The sequence below is a fragment of the Mustelus asterias genome, chromosome 4 (assembly GCF_964213995.1).
Source record: "Mustelus asterias chromosome 4, sMusAst1.hap1.1, whole genome shotgun sequence".
Lineage (NCBI taxonomy): Eukaryota > Metazoa > Chordata > Chondrichthyes > Carcharhiniformes > Triakidae > Mustelus > Mustelus asterias.
In genome coordinates this window covers 58,827,832-58,846,816 of record NC_135804.1, presented here as the reverse complement: position 1 = coordinate 58,846,816, position 18,985 = coordinate 58,827,832, and the positions used below count along the sequence as shown (strand labels likewise).

Sequence of the window (18,985 nt, the reverse complement as noted above, 5' to 3'; positions counted from 1 at the left end):
CACTTTCTTTACGTCATTGCCTTAAATTTGCGACGGCTAGCTTTTGGCTAAGTATGAATTAAGTCGGACAAATGGAGTTAAGTTAGAGATCAGGCAGAATCATAGAATACCTACAGTACAGAAGGAGGCCATTTGGCCCATCGAACCTGCACCGACAACAATCGCACCCAGGCCCTATCCCCCTAACCCTACGTATTTACCCTGCTAAACCACCTAATGTTAAGGGGCAATTTAGCATGGCCAATCCATCTAATCGGCACATCTTTGGAGTGTGGGAGGAAACCGGAGCATTGGGAGGAAATCCACGCAGACAAGGGGAGAACGTGCAAACTCCACACCGACCCGAGGCCGGAATTGAACCCGGGTCCCTAGCGTTGTGAGGCAGCAGTGTGAATCACTATCACCAAGGTTGGCAGAGCAAAGTGAGTCGGGCTGAATGGGGCCCTGTTCCTAGGATAACAGTTTATATGTTGTAGTTGTGTCCATTAGTAACTTGTTTGAAATTCCAAGATCTTTCCACAATGGAATCCTACAATCCTCTGAGAAGGAGGGTTTTGATCTTTCCCTCAATGCTGGATTCCACCCCGGGTCCTGGACTTTACAGGACAGTTAAGGTGCCCGATGCTCTGGTTTGAACCTTTGGGGTACGCCAACTGGACTTTCTATGATGCACTCACAACTGGTAAAGTGGAGAATGGATACCACCGAACATTTCTATAAACGTCTATGTGTAATTCATTACTTCTGTGTACAGTCCCCGTGCGCTTCTTTCTCCCCAGCGGGAATTCTGTCGCATTTTGTATTATACCTAAAGCAGGTCCATGGGGAAAGAATGGAGGAATTCTGAGGTTTGGCTGGGAATAAAGACTAACATAATTTTGAAAGTTAATAATACTTGTAAATTATTAATTTGTGTCAAGGAGCTACAATGTCGGAAAAGTAGACTTGTAAATAAAAAATATTAAGGAGATTGATTCTAATAAATAAATCGATGAAACGAGACTTCACTTCCAGTTAAAAGGTGATTGGAGATAGAGTGGACAGATAGATAGAGCGGTTCACATCAGAAAATTGTAACTTTGGGCTGCTCGAAGCGGAATCTTCTCCAGACAAAATGTGTTCAGCAGATCGAATAAAATTGCAGAAGGGCAAACTAACTAGTCAAATAAAAGCAAAATACTGCGGATGCTGGAAATCTGAAATGAAAACTCAGTCAAACCGCTGAGTTTACCCAACATGGGGCCTGTTTTTATCTCTGGAATTAATCCCTGGGTGTTGTGACCTACATAGCGATATATAATTATCAAAAATTATCCTGGCTTGCAAAATACTCCAACATTCGCATCCAGCCCCCAGAAAGATGCTTTGGTGAAAATTGCACGATCTGAAACCTCAACCACGGGCATTGAAATGTTGTGTAATCAATGGTAACTCACGGGTTTTAATCTATACATATAACTATATCTTGTCTGGAGCCAATTTAGATATCGGAGGTATCTTGATTTCACGCATCTTAACATTAACCAGTAAAACAAAATACGTTTGGAAACATTAAATATTTGAAGTGGGTCATTTTTCAAACCAACACACAAAGTTTAGTACCACAATGATTCTTACAGAAAAACCCGAGTAGAACCCAATGTTCATGCCGACTGGTTGGTGCTCCCTCTCTGATACATTCAGACCGGAATCTGAATCGGGGTCACTGCTGCCAAACACAATCCCGCGCCAGGATCTGCTGCTTTAATTCCGTAAGAAGTCTCACAACGCCAGGTTAAAGTCCAACAGGTTTATTTGGCAAATGAAACTGTTGGACTTTAACCTGGTGTTGTGAGACTTCTTACTGTGTTTACCCCAGTCCAACGCCGGCATCTCCACATCATGGCTTTAATTCCGAGCAGTGACATTTTCTTTCCTGGTTGTTACTATGCCTGGGAGGATGATCCTCTTTGTGTACCGCTTGCAAAACATCCGGCAATTTTGCTGAGCGTCGTATAACATTATATAAAATAAATGCACGCCCGAAGTTTAAAAAAACGCGACAGCACCATAACTATTATCACAGTATGACTGTAAGAGCGTATCGAGGTTCGGCAATTGAGAATTTACTCTTTTCAATTCAAAAATGATTTTTCCCCCTGTTAAAAGTTCCTCCAACACCACTGAAAATCGTTCCGATTGAAGAGAATTCAGCGACTTCTCGAAGATTCGAGTGTAAAACGGCTGCATTTTACCCGGAGGATTTAAAAATCTCCTGGCAAAGAGATGGTGTGGAAATTCTGGCCGGAATAGAAACTGTGAGAAACGAGACAGTGGATGGTCTTTTTGAGGTCTCCAGTTCTTTGGAAGAAGCGCAGCCTCTCAAGAACGGAGTAGTTTATACATGCCTGGCATCCCATATCTCCCTTAAGGTGCCCGCCAGTGTCAGCTACACCGTCATGCAAGGTAAGATTCGAAACATTTACAGAAACGAGCAGGGGTAAAGACTCCGATTTGTATTATTTATTATTAATGTAGCTGGGCAGCTGTTCAAACTCGAATTTACAGGGTTAATGTGGACTTTATTTAATCTCAATGTCACATCAATGGGAACGAATTAAAATGATCAAGATAGTTTGTAGCTGGAGGAGGGAGAACATTTTCCTGAAAAGACCTAAAACGGGAGATCGCCAGGGCTAGAAAAGTGTAGCTATGAAGAGAGATTGGATAGGTTGAGATTATTTTCCTTGGAACAAAGAAGTCTGAGAAGTGACTTGATAGAGGTGTACACAATTATGAGGGGAAGAGATAGAATGGACAGGATGAAATCGTTTCCCTTGACGGAGAATTCTAGAACCAGGGGTCATAGATTTAATAAAAGTGGCAGAAGGTGGAGAGAAGACACGAGGAATGCCTTTTTTTACACAAACGGCTCAGAAGGAGCTGTGCTCCGAAAGCTTATGGTATTTGCTACCAAATAAACCTGTTGGACTTTAACCTGGTGTTGTGAGACTTCTTACTGAGTTGGTGGAGGCAGAGACTCTAAACTCTTTTTTTTAAAGTACCTGGATCTGCACCTTAAGTAAGCCACAGGGCTATGGGCCGGACGCAGGAAGGTGAGATTTGAAAGGGCACCATACAGCTGGCATGGACAAGATGAGCCGAGTGGCCTCCTTCAGTGCTTTAACTTTAGAATCATAGAAGCCCTACAGTGCAGAAAGAGGCCATTTGGCCCATCGAGTCTGCACCGACCACAATCCCCGGCCCTACCCCCTTATCCCTACATATTTACCCGCTAATCCCTCTAACCTACGCATCTCAGGACACTAAGGGGCAATTTTAGCATGGCCAATCAACCTAACCCGCACATCTTTGGACTGTGGGAGGAAACAGGAGCACCTGGAGGAAACCCACGCAGACACGAGGAGAATGTGCAAACTCCACATATACAATGACCCAAGCCGGGAATCGAACCCACGTCCCTGGAGCTGTGAAGCAGCAGTGTGCTACCGTGCCGCCCCAACTTTTCTATGGTTCTATGATTGATGTGCTTATTCCTCGTCAAATTCTTGCCAAGTGAAATAAACGTACACATAAAAATGATCAGTTTTAGTAGAGTCACTTTTATATCCTGAATATTTGATTTGGATGTATGATAAAATCGTTATCTCCGCACAGTGCCTTCCGCTGTCTGAATCCAACTCCCACTCTGAGTAGCCCCGCCTTTCCAGCTCTCATTTTCGACGCTCCCTGAACTCTACCTCCAGCTGTCATAATATTATTTCTGTGTTTTGATTGTGTTTGATAACGCTGCGTTTGGGCGTTTTGGAATGATAAATGCAAGCTGTTCTTATACCTACAAAGAGCGACAGTAGGTGTTCTCTGGTTGTCAGTGCTGAAGAATGAAAAACTTTGCGTCTCTTTGTAGCCGGTGCGCGTCTGTCTGGCGTGGCACAAATGTAAGTCCCTTTACTCTGACCGAAAAGCCCTCACGTCGAGAGAGAAACTTCCTGCGCCTTTATAGATTAGTTTCCTCCATAAATCGCGTTACTGTCGTTTGGGTCACGTTATAATCCTTCTATAGCTACTGCCTATAGAAATAAAAGTGTCGGTCCCCACACAGAGTAAATGGACACAATTACAGGAAAGACAACTTTGCACCGCGCCCTCCCTTGCTAGACACAAGACTGTGTATAATTCTCGCTGTGTTCTATAGTTTCTTATTACAATCATTTGTTGATCTTGTAGCTATTTCAGGAATCGAATTTACGCTCATTTTCGGATGTGCAGGCGGCGCATTGGCTGTTGTACTGTTGATAATTATTTTGACGAGACTCAAATTAAAAGCTTCAGCTGGTAAGAAGCTTTCTTATTTCACCGCAAACTTTTATTTTGTTATGTGCAGTTAAATTGTTAAGACTTAAACGGCGGGTGAATAGTGCTTCATTATAGGGAATAAAGAGCACCTTGCTGCATCTTTAAAGAATGAATTTGATGCCACAAGAGTGTTATGTGATTGAGAGTTGAATATGGCAACGCAAATCAATTTTGAAATGCAGATGTTCAATCTTCCCATTCGAACTGTTTATTCAATTTGTACACCTCCTTAACGTTCCGCATTTTAAAAAATATCAGGACCTTGTAGTGTAAACACTCTTATTTCCTGCGACAATGTAAAACGGCTGATATGGAACTGGCAGACTGTTTTACGTCTCCCTCTGGTCGTATTTCAATTGTAATTTAGCGACATAAAACAGCTTGCCGACTCTCTTTTCACATGTTTATCACTATCACACTAAAGGCAGTGCGCTCCATTGGGGGGTAGCATCACTATGGAACATTTCAATTTTCAAGGCTCCTTCCTTTAGACAGTAAAAGTGTTCAGAATGGAAAGCATGGTGTTGGTTTTGCTGACACTCAGAAAGTTACTCAAGCTCAAGTTCTTCTTTTCTCCAGGTGTTAAAAGAAATTCTGTGGAAGCCGGTCAGAGTGAGGAGGCGGTAAGAAGACAATGTTTTTATACTCCAAAAAGAGGGATTAGGGAGGAATAGAAATAAATATTGCAATCAATCCGATAAGTAGTTAATTCATATTTTTAAATCTTACAAAAGAACGAAAGGTCTGATATTAATCAAAAGGACAGAGGATGATAGCGCCGGGTGGGACATTGTAACTAAAACAAATGGCAAAAGACCTTAACTAACTGAACCATAAATGTCAGTACCGGGGCATGATCATGCATCCCCAGCCCCTGTGGCGCCCATCGACCTGAAATGTGTCAGTAGACACAGCCTGCTCCCTCTCCAAATCCAGCTTGCTGTGAACGTAGCCGCAGTGAAGGGGCAGACGATCAACTTGACTGCCGGCTGCCTGGACCTCTTAACGGCCAACTTGGCCAGGCCCAAGAGGCGGTCCTCCTCCTTCCCCCTGCCCACCCGCCTCTGCATGGGTGAAGATTAGGAGCGTAGAACTGAAGTGCATCGAAAGAAATAAGGGGCAGCCCCAAGAGGAGGCTATTCTCTTTGTGCCAGTTAGTTGAGATAATTATTCAATTAGTCCAACTCCCCACTCATTACATATGATCCTTCATTTTTGTTTATTCAAGGGAATCTGCATCTGCCCCCCCCCCCCCCCCCCGCCTTTTTCAGGAAGTGCATTCCAGACTACAACGCTCATCTACCTCTGATGATTTTGATGATCCGAAGTCTCTGTCTCTTGGACATTGAACCAACCATCATTGAAAACACTCCTTATTTACCCGTCAAAATCTCTCCCAATTTTGAACACACTTTCTCTTTCTCTGCTCTGAGGAGAACAATAATAGGTTCTCTAGTCTCCCCAACGTAAGTCCCTCCCTCCAGTACGGTTCTAGTAAATCTCCTCGACAACTGCTCCCAAGCCTTGCATCCTTCTGTTACAATCCCAATTGATGTTGCTACTGGAAGGGAAGGTCCCAGAATAGATCCTCGCTCAAAAGACCGTAACTTTTACATTTTATTTTAGAAAACATGGATGAACCGAGTCACAGGACTGTCAATGAGCTGTTAACAACAGAAAATCTTAAGGTTGACTCAGGTTGCAAAATACATCTTAGGCTAGAATATTCTCAATAAATACACCATCTTTGTAACGCAACAGGCTAACTGTGGTCAGAAAACACCCACTCTGAAATCCAGTGGCAAATGCCACCCAGTCGAACTTCTATGTTTTTTTCCCTCAAATCTCCCAGATGCTTATTACACTGTGAGCCAACTAACATCACTGTACTCCAGCATTCACACGAGTGTTTTTAGACTCTACTCTCGGAAAGTAAGTAGTCTCACAACACCAGGTTAAAGTCCAACAGGTTTATTTGGTAGCATGAGCTTTCGGAACGCTGCTCCTTCGTCAGGAGAGACTCACCTGATGAAGGAGCAGTGCTCCAAAAGCTCCGAAAGCTCGTGCTACCAAGTAAACCTGTTGGACATTAACCTGGTGTTGTGAGACGACTTACTGTGCCTACACTAGTCCAACGCCAGCAACTCCACATCATCACTCTCGAAAAGGCATGCCTTAAAATCTTCTTTCAAACAATGCTTTCCCTCAACTGTTTCCAGAAAGGATTCACTTCCAGGATTTCCAACTATCCTTTCAGTAATTCATTTGTCTTGAATAGGCACGTGCTTTCACGTTTTCCACACAATCTCTCAGGGATCGAACCACCAATTGCTTCACAATTGTTTCACCTATTGCTTCGCAGGCTGCAACAAGATATCACCAACCCTATGATTACTTCAGACCTTTGGCTTCTCACTAAGCAGCATCACTAAGTCTGTACTTCTCAGCTCTGTCCTTAACTTCAATAAATAGTACAATTGTTCAGTTTCTTTCAGTCTTGTTCTCAAAACTTCAGTTTCCTGCGACCTCTCTTTTCATTCTCTGGTTTCTAGAACTAACTGTTTTTTAGTTTCTGAGACATGCATTCTTGCCTATTACTTCACTGTCTTGCTTCTGGCAGAGCTGAGTGAGCTGCTGTCTCTCTAGCTGCTAAGTTCTATCTGCCATGGGTTCAGTTAAATTAAAAACACAAGGTCTTTTTCCTTAAAGATGGTCCCTAGTTGCTAAACAAAAGCTCAATCTTTCTCCAAGCTCTTGCTTACTTTTCATGCTGTAAACTCTCTAAGTACAATAGAAACAGTTTAAAATGAAACCAACAACTCCGCCCTCCCCCCCCCCCCCCCCCCCGCCCCATACATGTATGCACCTTTGTTTAACAAGAATCTAATCGGAGTTTTATCCTTTCTTACACAGAAACATTAAATTAAACTCACTTAAATCCATACCTTATTTCTAATATCCAACAATACAGACTGAGATCACTTGAACCTACCCCTGCTTTCTAACACTCCCAACAATGTTGTTCCCAGAATGGGGCATGATACACCAATGAGGACTTACAAGTGATTTATAATGTTTTAGCATCAATTCTTTTTTTGCCCACATGCCTTTATTATTAAGGGTGGCACAGTGGTGAGCCCTGCTGCCTTATAGCACCAGGGACCTGGGATCAATTCCAACCTTGGGTGAATGTGTGGAGCTTGCACATTCTCCCCCTGTCCGGTTACCTCCCACAGTCCAAAGATGTGCTGGTTAGGTGAATTGGCCATGCTAAATTGCCTCTTGGTATCCCAAGACATGTAGGGTTAGGGGGATTAGTGAGGTAAATATGTAGGGTTATGAGGATAGGGTGTGGGATGGGCCTGGGAAAGATGCTATGTTGAGAGTCAGTGTAGACATGATGGGCTGAATGGCCTCTTTGTGCACTGTAGGGATTCTATGATTTGTAAGGGCAAGATAAATATTAGTATTTATTGTGAAATATTCTTCCAACTGATAATATTTTCATAATTCAAATTGTTCCAAAAATAGGATGTTCCTATATGCCCAGTTGCTTGGTTAACACATTTGATATCATAACCAGAGGTATTAGGAAGGTGCCTAGTGCTGAGAGTTGAAAAGAAAGAACAAGGCAAGACGGCAGGTTAAAGATATGAGTAATGATAGCCACAATTTGACAGGAGCAGAGCATACAAACATAAGAGTGCAGGAGCAAATACGGTCAGAGTAGGGAAATGTAGTAAAAAGAAATCATTGTATTTGCATGCAGCCAACAAGCTAAATTAATTGATGGTACTAAAAAGTGGGTGGGAAAGCAAGTTCTGAGCAGGACACAAAGTCTGCAAAGGGACATTAATGGGTTAAGTGAGTGGTTCAAAATTTGGCAGATAATGTATAATGTGGAAAAATGTGAGGTTATCCTCCTTTAATTCATTTATGGGATTTGGGCATCGCTAGCTAGAGTACATGGACAAAAGAGCTGAATTCCAGAGGTGAAGTGAGAGTAACAGCTCTTGACATCAAGGCCGCATCCAAATGAGTGTGGCATCAAGGAGTCCTGGCAAAACTGGAATCAATGTGTATCAGTAGCAAACTCTCCGCTGGTTGGGGTCATACCTGATAGATAGGAAGATGGTTGTTGTTGTGGAAGGTCAGTCATCTCAGCTCCAGGACATCTCTGCAGGAGTCCTTCAGGGCAGTGTCCTAGACCCAACTACCTTCAGCTGCTTCATCAATAACCTTCCTTCCGTCATAAGGTCAGAAGTCGGAATGTTCGCCGATGATTGCACAATGTTCAGCACCATTCACGACTCCTCAGATACTGAAGCAGTCCATGTTCAAATGCAACAAGATCTGGACAATATCCAGGCTTGGGCTGACAAGTGGCAAGTAACGTTTGTACCACACAAATGCCAAGCAATGACCATCACCAATAAAAGACACGCTAACCACCGCCTCTTGATATTCAATGGTGTTACCATCACTGAATTCCCCACTCTCAACATCCTTGGGGTGATCATTGACCAGAAACTCAAGTGGACCCACCACGTAAACACAGTGGCTACAAGAGCAGGTCAAAGGCTAGGAATACTGTGGCAAGTAACTCACCTCCTGACTTCCCAAAAACTATTCACCATCTACAAGGCACAAGTCAGGAGTGTGATGGAATACTTCCCACTTGTCTGGATGGGTACAGCTCCAACAACATTCAAGAAGCTTGACAACATCCACTCACTGCACCACTGACGCTCAATAGCAGCAGTGTGTACTATCTACAAGATGCACTGCAGCAATTCACCAATGATTCTTGGACAGCACCTTCCAAACCCACGACCACTTCCATCGAGAAGGACAAAGGCAGCAGATACATGGGAGCACCACCACAAGTTCCCCTCCAAGGCACTTACCGTCCTGACTTGGAAATATATTGCTGCTGTTCCTTCACAGTTGTTTGGTCAAAACCCTGGAATTCCCTCAATGGCATTGTGGGTCAACCCACAGCACATGGACTGCAGTGATTTAAGAACGTGGCTCACCACTGCCTTCTCAAGGGCAACTAGGGATGGGCAATAAATGCTGGCCAGCCAGCGACACCCATATCCCACCAATGAATTTTTAAAAACTACCATTTGCTGACCATCCCTATTTGTCCTTGAGAAGGTGGTGATAAGCTGCCTTCTTGAACTGCTGCAGTTCCTGAGGTGCACCCACAGTGTTGTTATCAAAGGAATCACAGGATTTCGACCCAAGGATAGTGAAGGAGTAGCATGAATTTCAAAGTCAGGATGGTAAGTGACTTGGAGGGGAACTTACAAGATTGGGTAAACTGGGCTTGTTCTCCCTGGAACTACGGAGAATGAGGGGAGACCTAATAGAGGTGTACAAAATTATGAAGGGTATAGATAGGGTGAACAGTGGGAAGCTTTTTCCCAGGTCGGAGGTGACGATCACGAGGGGTCACGGGCTCAAGGGGCGAGGTATAACTCAGATATCAGAGGGACGTTTTTTACACAGAGAGTGGTGGGGGCCTGGAATGCGCTACCAAGTAGGGTGGTGGAGGCAGACACGCTGGCATTGTTTAAGCCTTACCTGGATAGTCACATGAGCAGTCTGGGAATGGAGGGATACAAACGAATGATCTAGTTGGACCAATGAGTGGCACAGGCTCGGAGGGCCCAAGGGCCTGTTTCCTGTGCTGTACTGTTCTTTGTTTGTTCTTTGTACAGGTGGTGGTGTTTGCAGGTATCAGCTGACCTTATCCTTCTGGACGGTAGTGGCCGTGTGTTTGGAAGGTTCTGCCTTCGGAACCTCAGCGCCTGCAATGCATCTTGTAGATAGTTTGAGAAAGGGTATCAATCAATTGGGCTGCTTTGTCCTGAATGGTGTCCGGCTTCTTCAGTGTTTTTGGAGCTGCATTTATCCAGGCAAATGGACAGTATTCCATTACACTCCTGACTTTTGCCTTGTAGATGGTGGACAGGATTTGGGGAGTCAGGAAGTGAGTTACTCGCCACAGGATTCTTAACTTTCACTTTGCTCTAGTAGTGACAGTATTTTTATGGCTAGTCCAGTTCAGTTTCTGGTCAATGAATATTGATAGTGTGGGATTCAGTGACGGTAATGTCATCAAGTGTCAAGGGGCAATGGATCATCTCTTGTTGGAGATGGTCATTGCCTGGCACTTGTGTGGCATGAATATTACTTGCCACTTGTTTGCCAAAACCTGGATGCTGTCTGGGTCTTGCTGCACTTGTGCATGGACTGCTTCAGTATGTTAGGAGTTGCGAATGGTGCTGAACATTGTGCAGTCAAACCCATATTTGATTGAATGAATGTCATTGATGAAGCAGCTGAAGGCGATTGGGTCTCGGGCACTACCCTGAGAAAGTCCTGCAATGGTGTACTAGGGCTGAGATGATTAATCTCCATCTTCATTTGTGCCACATAGGGACTGATGTATGAGGAGACATTAACTAGGTTAGGATTGTTTTCACTGGAGTTCAGATGAATGAGGGGGGAATCTCAGACTTATAAAATTCTAGCAGGACTTGACAGGATAGACGCAGGGAGGATGTTCCCGATGGTGGGGGGAGTCCAGAACCAGGGGTCACAGTCTGAGGATTCAGGGTAGACCATTTAGGAGAGATGAGGAGACATTTCTTCACCCAAAGAGTGGTGAGCCTGTGGAATTCATTACCACAGGAATCAGTTGGTTCCAAAACATTGAATGTATTCAAGAGGCAGCTAGATAAAGCACTTGGGGTGAATGGGATCAAAGGTTAGGAGGAGAAAGTAGGATTAGGCTATTGAGTTGGATGATCAGCCATGATCATGATGAATGGGGTAGCAGGCTCCAAGGGCCAAATGGCCTCCTCCTATCTTCTATGTACTACTCAACGTAGAATATCATTTAAACTATTTAAATGGAGTGAGACAACAAATGCCACCCTACCACAGTATTCAAAGACAAAGATGAGGAATTTCTTCTTAGAGGATAAACAGGAAAGTGGAGGTGAGACCTCAACCAAATCAGCCATTAACCTATTGAATGGTGGAGCATGCCAATGGGTCATGTGGCCTAGTTTTACTCCTAATCCTTACATTGTTACGTGCTTCTATCCCTGCCTCTGGTGTCTTAGCTCATTCAGATTGGCTGCAGGTACCTGAATTGTTCTGCACACTACACCTCTGGGTTAGGCAGTGGAATTGGAGATTTCTACTGAGGGATGGAATGTGTCGAAGTAAAAGGTCAAATTAAGTAAAAGGAGATAATTGAGAAAGGGGGAGGGAATGATTTGTTTGCATTGTTCATAGGATAGTTATTAGTGATGCTCAAGATCATCTCAATTGTAAATACGGGTAAATAATTTGTGAAATATTAGATTACATCAGTGGATAGTGTGTAATGGTACCCGAATGTTATCAGTTACCGTCTACATATTTACATTCTCAGACTCAGTTCCAAATGTTGATAGATGACTCTCAACCAATATTCCATTTTTTTTGCAGGTTCAACAAGGACCAAATAATGAAACTGTTGCCTATGCCAGTCTAAACTTGAAACATGACAATGGATCCTCCAAACGGAGACATGAGAAAGAGCACACCATCTATTCCCAGGTAGGACGAAGGGACTGGGGTCAATTAATACCCAAGCTATTTTCATTCAAGATCAACACTGTTATCACAATCATTACTGAAACTGCACAGTGTGGTTTTGACTTTATTGGACAGAATAAAGAGTCCTAAAGCACCAGCATCTCTCCAACTGATTTAGTTGGAAAAAGCAAATCAGAGGCAATATAAAAAGGGCACTGGACTCTGTTCCCTTTTTGGGGCTGGCTACAGTAATGATTGTTCTAAACCACAAAATAAGAAACTCAACTAACAACGCCCCTGTCGAAACCAACACCAGGAAAAATGCAAACCCATACAGATAGAGAAGAGTATTGTATATTTCCAGGTATAGCTCAGATCATTCATTGAAACACCCTCAGTGTTAAATGGTACTACACTGAGCTGCAGCAATTGTGAAGGCCCCACATTTTAATCAACCAACTGATGGTGTTGACTGATCTCAGCCAGCATTCATATTTGCCTCATGGCCCAGAGATTTGGGGGGAAAGAGGGGAGAGGAAGCCAGTGGGTAAACAGGACCTTGGAGCCTTTCCCCAGGGGTAAGTAGATCAGATAGATTAGCTGGGCTCATGCAAAATTCAGTCATAAGCACCAATTGTAACACCAGCTTTTCAAATATTCTTTGCTGGGTTCCAATAACTGGCGACCAAGTATTAGAACAATAACAGTTTATGGAATACTCTGAGCAGCATGCTGTGTGTCTACCTGCACTCCTGCCACGTGACCCCATATGTAGCCACGTCATCCCAGCATACAAGTAACCACCAGTCTGCAAGTATGAAATTCATTTGTCTGTTATTTCAATTGAAGTATGCATCTGCTGTCTTAAATTGGTTATAATAGCAGGGGAACTCGAAGATTGAAACAGAATACCAACACAATTTGGGGGAGGACTTTGAAGAGGAGAGAGACTCAAAATAAAACCAATACAAACAATTGTCAATGATACCAAACTTGGAGGAGCTAACAAAGGATGAGTTTTAATGGGCTGCATCAGGACAAAAGAATAGACAGATAAGTGGCAAAATGCAATCTAAAAACACAAGGTGCTGGACTTTGGCAGAAGGGATAAGGATAAACATCATCGATGTACTGGCGCAGTTCTAAAGAGTGTGCAGAACAGAGGGAACTGGGAGTCTACGTGCATCAATCTTTGAAGGTGGTAGTGCAGGACATAGTAAGGGAGTGGTGAGTAAAACATGACAAGTAGATTGTGTACGTTAGGTATACTAAAGGCACAGGGTTATAGGATAGAGGGGGTAGTGGGCCTGGATAGTCAGTGCACACTTGATGGATTCCATGGTCCTAATATTCAAGCTTTATAAAGTTTTGGTTAGGCCACAGGTTTTGCAGCCTGCTCAGGTCAGCACACATTAGTATGTGTGGGCACTAAAAGAGGAAATGTAACAATGGTTCTAGGCATGAAAAAGCTCGTGTTGCTCTCCCTGGAGCAGAGATTCATTGTGGTGTTCCCATTAGCTGATAGTACAAGAATGAAGCTTTTGAGCAAGGGATGTTGGGGGGAGGGGGTGGGGGTTAAAAACAGGTTGGAGATAGGTTTGTGGGCTGCCAGGGATAGAGGGAAGCAGAGACCAATAATTTCAAAAGGAAATTGGATGGCCACTTTTTGTCAGCATAAAAGGGGACTAAATTGCTCCACAGAGAGCTGGTTAAACTTGATGGGCTGTGTGTTCTTATTAACTGTGACTTGAAATTAGAGAAAACTTCATTACAGCCTTTTTAAAAATCTGATTGCCTCAAGTAATGAGCTGACGAGTTAACAGGTATTAAAAATTGCTTTCACAGACTAAACAAAGCGGAGATAACAAGCTGACTTACGCCACTCTGCAGCTCGCTGACTTCAAGAAAACATCAAAATCTAAACAGCAAGACAAACATGTAGAGTATGCAGAAGTAAACATGACAAAGAGAGAGAAGTCGAGAATCTAAAAACAACACAAAATTGAGCTTTTTATAGTTGTAGACCCAGGGTATTCGATTCCTCTACCCTGCCTGAAGGCAGGTCTAACCTACAGCACTCAGATCTCACAGCCAGGAGGCAGGTCCCAATCCACTCCAGTTGGATTAACCCCCAGACTATTGGTACCAGTCTGATAGACACCAGCAATTTAACCCTCCAAGGAGTCAGTTGCTCTAGTAACACACCATTACATTATGTTGTACCCCAAGACTATGGATAGTGATGGTAGAGGCTTCAATTAATTTCCATCACATGGCTGACCATGTAATGGAAATTTCTCCTGTTCTTACTGTCTACCGTTGGTGTACGTTAAGGATTCACAAGTTACTCAACTTATTTAGCAACATTCCTTGACCAGCAACTCCTGGAGTCAGACTTGAAGGCAGTCATGATGTGGAGATGCCAGCGTTGGACTGGGGTAAACACAGTAAGAGTTTTAACACCAGGTTAAAGTCGAACAGGTTTATTTGGTAGCAAATGCCATTAGCTTTCGGAGCGCTGCTCCTTCGTTAGATGCAGTGGATATCTGCTCTCAAACAGGGTATACAGAGACACAAAATCAAGTTACAGAATACTGATTAGAATGTGAATCTCTACAGCCAACCAGGTCTTAAAGATACAGACAATGTGAGTGGAGGGAGCATTAAACACAGGTTAAAGAGATGTGTATTGTCTCCAGACAGGACAGCCAGTCAGATTCTGCAAGTCCAGGAGGCAAGCTGTGGGGGTTACTGATAGTGTGACATAAACCCAACATCCCAGTTTAGGCCGTCCTCATGTGTGCGGAACTTGGCTATCAGTTTCTGCTCAGCGACTCTGCGCTGTCGTGTGTCGTGAAGGCCGCCTTGGAGAACGCTTACCCGAAGATCAGAGGCTGAATGCCCGTGACCGCTGAAGTGCTCCCCCACAGGAAGAGAACAGTCTTGCCTGCTGATTGTCGAGCGATGTTCATTTATCCGTTGTCGTACTGTCTGCATGGTTTCCCCAATGTACATCCTTTCCTTCAGTGTATCAGGTAGACAACGTTGGTCGAGTTGCAAGAGTAGGTACCGTGTACCTGGTAGATGGTGTTCTCACGTGAGATGACGGCATCCGTGTCAATGATCTGGCACGTCTTGCAGAGGTTGCTGTGGCAGGGTTGTGTGGTGTCATGGTCACTGTTCTCCTGAAGGCTGGGTAGTTTGCTGCGGACAATGGTCTGTTTGAGGTTGTGCGGTTGGTTGAAGGCAAGAAGTGGGGGTGTGGCCTTGGCGAGATGTTAGTCTTCAGCAATGACATCAAGGCTCCGGAGGAGATGCCGTAGCTTCTCCGCTCCGGGGAAGTACTGGACGACAAAGGGTACTCTGTCCACCGTGTCCTGTGTTTGTCTTCTGAGGAGGTCGGTGCGGTTTTACACTGTGGCGCGTCGGAACTGTCGATCGATGAGTCGAGCGCCATATCCTGTTCTTAGTCATAGAAACCCTACAGTACAGAAAGAGGCCATTTGGCCCATCGAGTCTTTACCAACCACAATCCCACCTCGACCCCACCCCCATATCCCTACATATTTTACCCACTGATCCACGCATCCCAGGACACACTAAGGGGCAATTTTAGCATGGCCAATCAACCTAACCCGCACATCTTTGGACTTTGGGAGGAAACCGGAGCACCTGGAGGAATCCCACACAGACACAAGGAGAATGTGCAAACTCCACACAGACAGTGACCCAAGCCGGGAATCAAACACATGTCCCAGGAACTGTGAAGCAGCAGTTCTAACCACTGTGCTACCGTGCCGCCCTTTTATGAGGGCATCTTTCAGCGTCTGGGAGGTGTCTGTTGCAATCCTCCTCATCTGAGCAGATCCTGTGTATACGGAGGGCTTGTCCGTAGTGGGTGGCTTCTTTAACATGTTTAGGGTGGAAGCTGGAAAGTGGAGCATCGTGAGGTTATCCGTGGGTTTGGGGTACAGTGAGGTGCTGAGGTGACCATCCTTAATGGAGACGAGTGTGTCCAAGAATGCAAATGATTCCGGAGAGTAGTCCATGGTGAGTCTGATGGTGGGATGGAACTTGTTGATGTCATCATATGGTGAACAATCACTGAAACAACTGAGAGTCCAAAAAGGAAGAAAATGTCATCGATGTATCTAGTGTATAGCATCGGTTGAAGGTCCTGTGCGGTGAAGAAGTCTTGTTCGAAACTGTGGATGAAGATGTTGGCATATTGAGGTGTGAATTTGGTCCCCATGGCTGTTCCATGGGTCTGGATGAAGAACTGGTTGTTGAAGGTGAAGACATTGTGGTCCAGGATGAGTTGTAAAACTACATCTGGAAACTGGCAGATGTCGGCGTTGAGTACTGAGGCCGTTACAGCAATGCCATCATCGTGGGGGATGCTGGTGTAGAGTGCCGAGACATCCATTGTGATGAGGAGTGCTCCTGGTTCAACTGCTCCATGTGCGCTGGGTTTCTGTAGGAAGTCCGTAGTTTTGCGACAAAAGCTGGGGGTTCTTTGTACAATTGGTTTCAGGATGCCCTCGATGTAGCTGGAGGGGTTCTTGCACAGGGCCCCGTTGCCCGATATGATGGGACAGCCGGGTGTGTTTGCCTTGTGTATCTTCGGGAGGCAGTAGAGATCTCCAATGCGGGGAGTATGTGGGATAAGAGCACGGAGGGTGCTCTGAAGGTCTGGATCAAAAAGGTCTTGATCAGCACACATGGAGCAGTTGAACCAGGAGCACTCATCACAATGGATGTCTCGGCACTCTACACCCGCATCCCCCATGATGATGGCATTGCTGCAACGGCCTCAGTACTCAACGCCGACAACTGCCAGTTTCCAGATGTAATTTTACAACTCATCCGCTTCATCCTGGACCACAATGTCTTCACCTTCAACAACCAGTTCTTCACCCAGACACATGGAACAGCCATGGGGACCAAATTCGCACCTCAATATGCCAACACCTCCATCCACAGGTTCGAACAAGACTTCTTCACCGCACAGGACCTTCAACCGATGCTATACACTAGATACACCGATGACATTTTCTTCCTTTGGACTCATGGTGAACAATCACTGAAACAACGACGACATCAACAAGTTCCATCCCACCATCAGACTCACCATGGACTACTCTCCGGAATCAGTTGCATTCTTGGATACACGCATCTCCATTAAGCATAGTCACCTCAGCACCTCACTGTACCGCAAGCCCATGGATAACCTCACGGTGCTCCACTTCTCCAGCTTCCACCCTAAACACGTTAAAGAAGCCATCCCCTACAGACAAGCCTTCCTTTTACACAGGATCTGCTCGGATGAGGAGGATCGCAACAGACACCTCCAGACGCTGAAAGATGCCCTCATAACAGGATATAGCGCTTGACTCATCGATCGACAGTTCCGACACGCCACAGCAAAAAACCACACCAACCTCCTCAGAAGACAAACACAGGACACAGTACCCTTCATCGTCCAGTACTTCCCCAGAGCGGAGAAGCTACAGCATCTCCTCCGGAGCCTTCAACATGTCATTGATGAAGACGAACATCTCACCAAGGCCATCCCCACACCCGCACTTCTTGCCTTCAAACAACCGCACAACCTCAGACCAATGTCCACAGCAAACTACCCAGCCTTCAGGAGAACAGTGACCACAATACCACACAACCCTGCCACAGCAACCTCTGCAAGACGTGCTGGATCATCGACACAGATGCCATTATCTCATGTGAGAACACCATCTACCAGGTACACGATACCTACTCTTGCAACTCAGCCAACGTTGTCTACCTGATACGCTGCAGGAAAGGATGTCCCGAGGCATGGTACATTGAGGATACCATGCAGACACTACAACAACAGATAAATGAACAACGCTCAACAATCACCAGGCAAGACTGTTCTCTTCCTGTGGGGGAGCACTTCAGCGGTCACGGGCATTCAGATCTTCGGGTAAGCGTTCTCCACGACACACGACAGTGCAGAGTCGCTGAGCAGAAACTGATAGCCAGGTTCCGCACATATGAGGACAGCCTAAATTGGGATGCTGGGTTTATGTCACACTATCAGTAACCCCCACAGCTTGCCTCCTGGACTTGCAGAATCTGACTGGCTGTCCTGTCTGGAGACAATACACATCTCTTTAACCTGTGTTTAATGTTCCCTTCACTCACATTGTCTGCATCTTTAAGACCTGGCTGGCTGTAGAGATTTGCATTCTAATCAGTATTCTGTAACTTGATTTTATGTCTCTGTATGCCCTGTTTGAGAGCAGATATCCACTCCATCTGACGAAGGAACAGCGCTCCGAAAGCTAATGGCATTTGCTACCAAATAAACCTGCTGGACTTTAAACTGGTGTTGTTAAAACTCTTACTGTGTCAGACTTGAACCCAGAGCTTCTGCCTCAGAAGCAGGTACCCACTGTGCCACAAGGCCTCCTGATATTTGTTCATTAACCGTAGAGTTTCATTCATCGCAATTAAAGTACAGAACAATGGTGAGAATCCACAAAGCCAAGGTGGTAAAACAGGAGAATTGGTCACTTATCCAATGGAACAAGTCTAATATCAGTTCCTTTTCATACCAAGAAGGCTTTGCAAATATTTTATTACTTTGGGTAGCATGTTATAAATTTGCTCAAGTTTGAAACAATATCAACCAAGTCATACAGATTTTGTAATGTCAGTTTATGATAGTTCTTAAAATTGAAATTCCATGGTTTGAGATCAGACTTGGATATTCCTTTTGGAGCATTAAGTGCCAATCAATTCAACTTTAATAAAACAAATATTTATTGTGTTTAACAAGTTTTTTTAAAAATTTGTTCTGTTTGAGGCAACAGCAAACATGTATTGTAATCACCAACCATGTGGCATAGGATAATGGGAAATTCAATGCACCACCATTCCACAAAATTCAAACTGTTTAATAGAACCCAAGAATAAGTTATCCAGTTTCAATAGAGGGACAGATAAGCCTATTGCCCGCAACAACATAATCCTACCTTTTAAAAAAGGA

General features: G+C 44.5%; 1 protein-coding gene across 1 annotated transcript; it reads left to right on the top strand.

Annotated features, from left to right (window-relative positions):
* Window positions 1–2,438: 2,438 nt before the first annotated feature.
* On the top strand, window positions 2,439–14,369 carry LOC144492423 (uncharacterized). Its single transcript, XM_078210431.1, has 5 exons — window positions 2,439–2,445; window positions 4,228–4,335; window positions 4,936–4,979; window positions 11,866–11,976; window positions 13,801–14,369. The coding sequence occupies exons 1-5, from the start codon at window positions 2,439–2,441 to the stop codon at window positions 13,942–13,944; spliced, it is 414 nt and encodes a 137-aa protein (XP_078066557.1). The 3' UTR covers window positions 13,945–14,369.
* Window positions 14,370–18,985: the final 4,616 nt, after the last annotated feature.

What these genes read in the sequence shown, in the direction of transcription:
- LOC144492423 (XM_078210431.1), top strand. An exon ending in CAAATTAAAAGCTTCAGCTG is followed by an intron (nt 4,336 to 4,935) that starts GTAAGAAGCTTT and finishes TCTTTTCTCCAG; the next exon opens with GTGTTAAAAGAAATTCTGTG. An exon ending in CCGGTCAGAGTGAGGAGGCG is followed by an intron (nt 4,980 to 11,865) that starts GTAAGAAGACAA and finishes TTTTTTTTGCAG; the next exon opens with GTTCAACAAGGACCAAATAA.